Source organism: Zea mays, chromosome 2, assembly GCF_902167145.1.
Source record: "Zea mays cultivar B73 chromosome 2, Zm-B73-REFERENCE-NAM-5.0, whole genome shotgun sequence".
Classification (NCBI taxonomy): Eukaryota; Viridiplantae; Streptophyta; class Magnoliopsida; order Poales; family Poaceae; genus Zea; species Zea mays.
This window is the reverse complement of record NC_050097.1, coordinates 33,697,123-33,704,320: the sequence shown is the minus strand read 5'-3', so window position 1 is coordinate 33,704,320 and position 7,198 is coordinate 33,697,123. Positions and strand designations below refer to the sequence as shown.

The following is a 7,198-nucleotide window of genomic DNA, read 5'->3' as shown; positions in this document are numbered from 1 at the left end:
AAGGTACCTGGTCTTTGCCTCATGGAGGACCTCACTAACGTAGTAGACCGACCTCTGAACGGTCCAGACCCCTATAGCTGGTCGCGAGTCCTCGGGCTCCGTGGTGGTCGGACCACCACCTTCTCCTGGGGGAACCTCCTGACTCCCCTGGGAATGCTTTTCCGTCCTTTCGACGACCAGCACCATGCTCACCGCCTCTGCAGCCGCTGCAATGTACAAGTACAGCGGCTCCCCTAGCACCGGAGCTACCAGTATCGGCAAGGACACAAGGTGCTACTTCAACACTTAGAAGGCACGTTCTGCCTCTTCGGTCCATGAGAATGGACCAAATTTTCTCAGGAGCTTGAATAAGGGTAGCGCCCTCTCAGCCAGCCTTGAAATGAAGCGGCTAAGGGTGGCTAACGACCCCGTAAGCTTCTGGACATCCTTGATTCGAGCGGGAGGCCTCATCGCTTCAACCGCCCTGATTTTTCTCCGAGTTTGCTTCAATGCTCCGGTGTGAAACCATGAATCCCAGCAACTTCCCAGCGGAGACACCAAAGACGCATTTGTCTGGATTCAGCTTCGTGCGCGTCGCCCACAGCTTGTCAAAGACTAGGGTCAGGTCTTCCATCAGAGTCGATCCCCTCCTAGTCTTGACCACGATGTCATCGACATATATCTCTACCTTGTCCCTAATCAGGTCCTCGAAGGTCTTACTCATCGCCCGTACAAATGTTGGCAAGGCGTTCTTCAGACCGTAGGGCATTACAACATAGCAGTAGAGCCCATCCACTATTACAAAAGCAGTATGCTTCCTATCTTCCCTAGCCATCTGGATCTGGTGGAAACTAGAGTAGGCATCTAGAAAGGACAATAGGTCGCACCCAGAGGTAGAGTCCACGATTTGATCTATGCGTGGAAGTGGATACGAGTCCTTGGGATAAGCCTTATTCAGGCTGGTGTAGTCGATGCACATCCGAAGCTTCCCGTTCGCCTTTGGAACGATGACTAGGTTGGCTAGCCACACGGGGTGATTGACCTCTTCGATGAAGTCGGCATCAAGCAGCTTCCGGACCTCCTCATGGATGAAGTCTTGCCGCTCAATGGACTGTCTCCGAGGCTTCTAACTCACCGGTTTGGCGTCAGGGTGGATCTTCAGATGATGCTCAATCACCTACCTGGGGATCATAGGCATTTGTGACGGTTCCCAAGTGAAAATGTCGACATTTGCCCAGAGGAAGGCAATGAGCGCGAGTTCCTATTTCTCTCCCAGATTGCCCGCGATGCGGGTGGTCTGGGAGGAGTCCGCGCCGACCTGGATGGTCTTCACGGGTCTACTGTCTGCTCTGGACGGTTGTACCTTCGGCACCTTGGCAGGCGCCTTGGTACCAGAGGTCGAGGGGTCCCTCCCCCCATCGTCCGGGCGAGCAGCCTCTGCCGCCAGGGCGTGCAGCTTCTCGACAGCTGTCATCGCAGCGACGCGGTCGCCTCGCACGGTGAGGACCCTAGCAAGGGACGGTATCTTGAGGACCAAATACCCGTAATGGGCAATGGCCATGAACCGGTACAGGGCCGGCCTGCCAATGATGGCGTTGAAGGGGAGGTTAACCTCCACGACGTCGAACTGGACGTTCTCCGTGCGAAAGTTTTCCTTAGTCCCGAATGTTACCGGGAGGGCGATGCTCCCAAGGGGATACACCGGCTGTGGGCCCTCTCCAAAGAATAGGCGAGCGGGTCCCAGATGGGACCCCGGGATTTGCAGCTGCTTGAATGCAGCGTGGCTGATGACGTTGAGGCCTGCTCCACCGTCAATTAGCACATGGTGCAGTCGCATGTTGGCGATGACAGGGGCGGTGATGAGCGGTAGTATACCTGCCCCTGCCATGTTGTCGGGGCAGTCAGATGCCCCGAAGGAGATAGTAGTGCTCCTCCACCACTGGTGTGGAGCAGCCTTCGGGACCCCTGGGGTCGCCGACAGGACCTCGCGGCACAGGGACTTAACGTTCCTACGAGAGGTGAGCTCCCAGCTTCCGCCGTACATGATGTACAGCTTCCTGCGGCGGTCGCTCTCGCCACCGGAGTCGGAGTCCCCGATGAAGACGTCCTTCAGGACCCCCTTGGGTGACTGATACCCAAGGTCCCGTTCTCCGGCGGCCACGTCACCGTCGTCGACCCTCTCCTTGCCAGGCCGGCGATGAGGTGGGGAGCCATCCTTGGAGGTATGCTCGCGCCATTTGCTGACGCGCTTCGCGAGCTTGATGATCTCACGGCACTCCGCTGCGCTGTGGCGGCTGTTGGGGTGCACTAGGCATGAGCCGCTGTTGCCCCCTTGTGGTCGTGGGCGCTTGTTGCGCTCATTCCGGCCCCCAATCGCAGCTGCGACGACTAGAGCGGCAAGCTGCGGCCTCTCGTGACCGTGGTTCTTCTTCTTCTTCTTCTTCTTGTCGTCCTGGGCAACGGCACCGGAGCCACCCGTCTAGGCAACCCCGGTCTGTGGTGCTGAGTACCATGTGCGGCCCTCGGCGGCTCTGACACACTTGTCGGCCAGAGCGAAGAGTGTGGGGACAGTTTCCACGTCATGCATGGCCAACTTCTCCAACATCTTTTCATCACGCACCCCCTGGCAGAAAGCGGTGATGATGGAAGCATCAGAGATACGGCTATAGTCCCTCGTACCTTGGTGAAGCGGGAGATGAAGGCCCGAAGAGTTTCCCCGGGTTCCTGCCTCACTGCATGGAGGTGTGCATCCATGCCATACTATTGGTAAGCACCGGCGAAGTTCGCTGTGAACTGCGCACAGAGCTCTTCCTAGGAGTAGATCGATCCTGGGGCAAGGTTCATGAGCCAAGTCTGGGCCATCCCAGACAAGGCTACATAGAAGTATGTCGCCATTACAGTAGTGTCTCCACCTGCTGCCGTAATGGCGATGACGTATACCTGCAAGAATTCCGACGGGTTTGACGTATCGTCATACTTTTCCGGCAGGTGTGGCCAAAACTTGGATGGCCACGTCGCCGCGCGGAGATGATCCACCAGAGCGGCGCAGCCCACGCCAGCCAATGAGACCCCCGCCTGAATTCAGGCACCCCTTAAAGTTTGTGGTGCGACCACAGCGAAGTCTTGGTCGAGGTTGCGACCCTCGATGTTCTGTCGGCGCTCGCACCCCTCTCCAGAGAGACACGGGCATCCTCGCCCACACGCCTGCGACTGAGTTCTGCCCGTAGGTCATTAGGGCTCTCCAGAGAGACTGGAGCGTCCTCTCCCGCATGCCTGCGGTTGAGCTCCGCCCGTAGGTCCTCGGTCGGTGCAGCCCTTACTGAAGGCGAGCGCACTGATGCCGACGCCTCATTTTGACGCTGGGATGACTGAGGCCTGGGCCTGGCTAAGCCAGAATGCACCATGCTGAGTAGTCGGTCGACGTCGTCATGCCACTGCTTCAAGGCCGTGGAGCTAGGAGGGTGGCGTAGCAACTCCATGGCCACAGATAAGGCCCCAGGCGCAGCCCTCGATGCTTTGGATGTCTGCGTCGGAGTGTGCTGTCGCGCAGAGCGTAGAACAGCAGCACCAGGCGCAGGGAGGTTGGAGGCCCGTGGCGTGGAAGAGGCAGTCTCTTCCTCCATCGGGAAGTCCTCGGGAATGAAGTCGTGGTGCTCGACGATATGGACCATGGTGTCGAGTAGGAAAACAAACAAAAACCAAAAGTCAAGCCCCCTACCTGGCGTGCCAAATGTCGGAGAGGAAATTCTCCGGTCGGGTGGCGGAACGCACCCACCCTAAATCCTAAGATGAGGAGGGGGTCTAAGTATTTTGCTTGTCTGCTAGATGGTCGATGAAAACACGAGAGCACACAATAGTTTAGAGTGGTTCGGGCCGCCGGAGCGTAATACTCTACTCCACTGTGTGTGGTATTGCTGATGCTCGAGAGCTTGGAGAACTTCCTGAGGGTCTAAGTGAGTCTGAGTGACTTGCCTTGTAACGTCGTGTGCCTTCCCTTTTATAGCTCAAGGGAGGCACATACAAGGATGCTGAGCCCTGACATGTGGGCCTAGGAACATAATGGAAGGAATACCTAGAGCAACTAATGTAGGTGACGTCTGTGCAATCTCCAGGCCCATGTTGTCCGCAACACGCGCATTGTTGACATGCGGCGGCAGCTTCCTTGGTAACGTTCGAGTAATGATGGGCGTTGTGCACGAGGCAGTATGGGTGTGCAGTTTGCCAGTGGAACTGACAGTCATGCCGCCTGTGGGATGGACAGGTCGCTGCCTGTCAGCGGAATGGACAGGTCTCATTAAATGCGGAGGCGGCACATCGCTTGCCAGTGGAATGGACAGGCACGCCGCCTGCGGAATGGACAGGTCTCATTAAATGTCGAGGTGGCACATCGCCTGTCAGTGGGATGGACAGGCGGTGCGCCTTATCCACAATAGGGGTCGCGTAACCCGGAGGCCTTACGTCAGGCTCCGCCCGTTGGCTTACGTCACACAGTAGGCCACGTGGTAGCATCGGGTCTCCGCCTGGGCGGGGAGCAGAAGCGCATGCAGACAGGTCCACACCAGACTAGGTCCGGACACATGTCGACACTGGACCCCCGCCTGGGTCCTATTCAAGGCCCGTGTATGCCCTGTCCTGGGACCTCGGGACACCACTGTGGGCGGCCCGGACCCCATGGAGGGGTCTGGGTCCCATTCCAGGGGTCCGGCTTGCATATGTGGAGGTCCGGGACCAACCTTGGGGGTCCGGACCGTATATCCGGGGGTCCGGCTTGCACACGTGGAGGTCCAGGACCAACCCTGGTGGTCTGGACCGTATATCCGGGGGTCCGGCGATCTCCCGTTGGGGTCCGGACCCACTGTTGATGCTTTGGAGTATGCCACCTTCTCTAGACACGTGGCGGCTTCGGACCCACCCATGTGGTGGAGTCGGGCGCTGCTGTGGGCCCAGAATAGCCGCCTGAGGTTGGGGTGAGCCGTGGCTTGGTCCCACACACAACACTTCCACCACGCGACTAAGGGATAGCCGCGTGGGTCCTCTGTCTTTGTACAGTAGCAGGGGGTACCCTAGTTTCAGGGTACTGACAACATCCAAGCTCGCCCGCACCGCCACCTCCACAGTCTATCATGGTGCTTTTTATCTTGCTTGACAAAACCAGCAGTGATGTATATATAGGTCATTTTGCCTAATTTGCATGAATATGGCAATGTTTAGTTGTAAGGCTGTATAAATGGTCAATTGGGGCTGTTGATTTCTGATTGTGACGAAAACTAAGAACTCATGAATTTGTTTTAATTCTAGGAGCTAGCTTAGGCTTATGAGGTCCTCAGTGATCCTGAAATTCAAGAGATCTATGATGGTAGTGTTCTTAATCACTTTTATGCTTTTTCTTAGTGATGAACTGAAGTTTTTAATCTTTGCACATGCCTTTCCTAGACAGAGACAACATAATCCTACACCTGTTTTATTATTGGAGTAATGCGGTGATACATGTATGGTTCTCTTCTTAAAGCTGTAAGACTAAGGATCACCTTTTCCCCCTTCGAACAAGGTGACAAGTCATTATGAGTTTATCACAGTGATTTGCTTGTTTTCTGCACAACACATGTCCATACATATGTTATAGTTGCACTATTTTTACCCCGTTGCAATGCACGGGTATTTACCTAGAAAAGAAAAGAGAAAAAAGAAAACAATATACAATGTAAAGAAAATATATAAATAAAGATATCTTTTCATGCTATTTTGCAAGTAGCCATATAATTCTTTGCATTCTGTTCACTGTTATATTTTGATGTTTTCATGACTCAGTAGGTTTGGTTTGTTGTAGTTATGATTCAAAATAATGTTATACTTTTGTGTAGGTTAGACATGGTGAAGCAGTTGGGATAATTGGACCTTCAGGGACGGGGAAATCAACTATATTGAAGGTTATGGCTGGGCTGCTTGCTCCGGACAAGGTTGTCCATCTTCTTAGTTTGCCCATGTTACAACAGTGCATCATTCATTTTCATTACATCTTGGTCAACTAGAAGTTTAATGTGCTCTTTTTCCTTTATCTGTCTCTGCAATAACAAGCAGGGTGATGTAATCATTTGTGGAAAGAAAAGGCATGGTATAGTTAGCGATGAGGATATAGAGGGTCTCCGCATTGATTTGGTACATATTCCTTGTGCTTTGTTGCATCTGTACTAAGAAATGGCATGATTTCCTTGTAGCTTCTTGTGCCTGAACATTCTGATGTGGTGTTGTGATACAGGTCTTTCAAAGTGCTGCACTTTTTGATTCTCTCACAGTTCGTGAAAATGTTGGATTCCTTTTGTAAGGGAACATGCCTGCCAGAAGGTCATTTTTTCAGTAATTGCTTCTGTTCAGCTTTCATCTCTAATACCTCCATCCTTTGCTTTAGATATAAAAATTCAAGCTTACCCGAGGACCGCATTGGTGAATTGGTGACAGAAACTTTGGCTGCAGTAGGACTAAAGGCAAGTCAAGCTTCCATATTCGTTTAGATAGAGCACTTCTCACCATAAGTTTAGCATTCAATTGTTAAAGTATCTGTGTTTTTTTGTCACAATGAGTACTTTGCATGATGGTAAACTTTTATGATAAATTGCCAACTGTTATCTACAGATGCTATATAATACTCTAGCTATTCCAAATTTTAAGTTGATCTGAGTTTTCTAGGTATATAGCTTGCTATGTACCTAAGGCATATGTTACATCTAGAGACATAGTAAAACTATCTATCTTGAGACACAATTTGGAACGGAGGGAGAAGTAGACTAATAGCAGGCAGAGTGATCCTACATGCAAACGATGACAAGATGACCTCTATATTGATACACCTGTTTCATTATTGGAGTAATGCGGTGATACATGTATACTTCTCTTCTTAAAGCTGTAAGACTATGGATCACCTTTTTCCCCTTCGAACAAGGTGACAAGTCATTATGAGTTTATCACAGTGATTTGCTTGTTTTCTGCACAACACATGTCCATATATATGTTATAGTTGCACTATTTTTACCCCGTTGCAACGCACGGGTATTTACCTAGTACAGGATGAATTGTTTATGCTCCCATGCTCTTCTCACTTGCACAACCAGCTTATGTAAATACTACAAAGATGTTAATGTGAAGCTGGCATGCTTGTTCTTTCAGACGTGGAGCCTTTCTATAATCGTGATTCGTGTCGAGGGATGTAACTATGAGATAGTAA

At 52.0% G+C, this 7,198-nt stretch overlaps 1 protein-coding gene across 1 annotated transcript; it reads left to right on the top strand.

Moving 5' to 3' along the window:
* Positions 1-5,844: 5,844 nt before the first annotated feature.
* On the top strand, positions 5,845-6,654 carry LOC103648540 (protein TRIGALACTOSYLDIACYLGLYCEROL 3, chloroplastic). Its single transcript, XM_008672990.2, has 5 exons — positions 5,845-5,936; positions 6,058-6,135; positions 6,236-6,297; positions 6,386-6,461; positions 6,610-6,654. The coding sequence occupies exons 1-5, from the start codon at positions 5,910-5,912 to the stop codon at positions 6,652-6,654; spliced, it is 288 nt and encodes a 95-aa protein (XP_008671212.1). The 5' UTR covers positions 5,845-5,909.
* Positions 6,655-7,198: the final 544 nt, after the last annotated feature.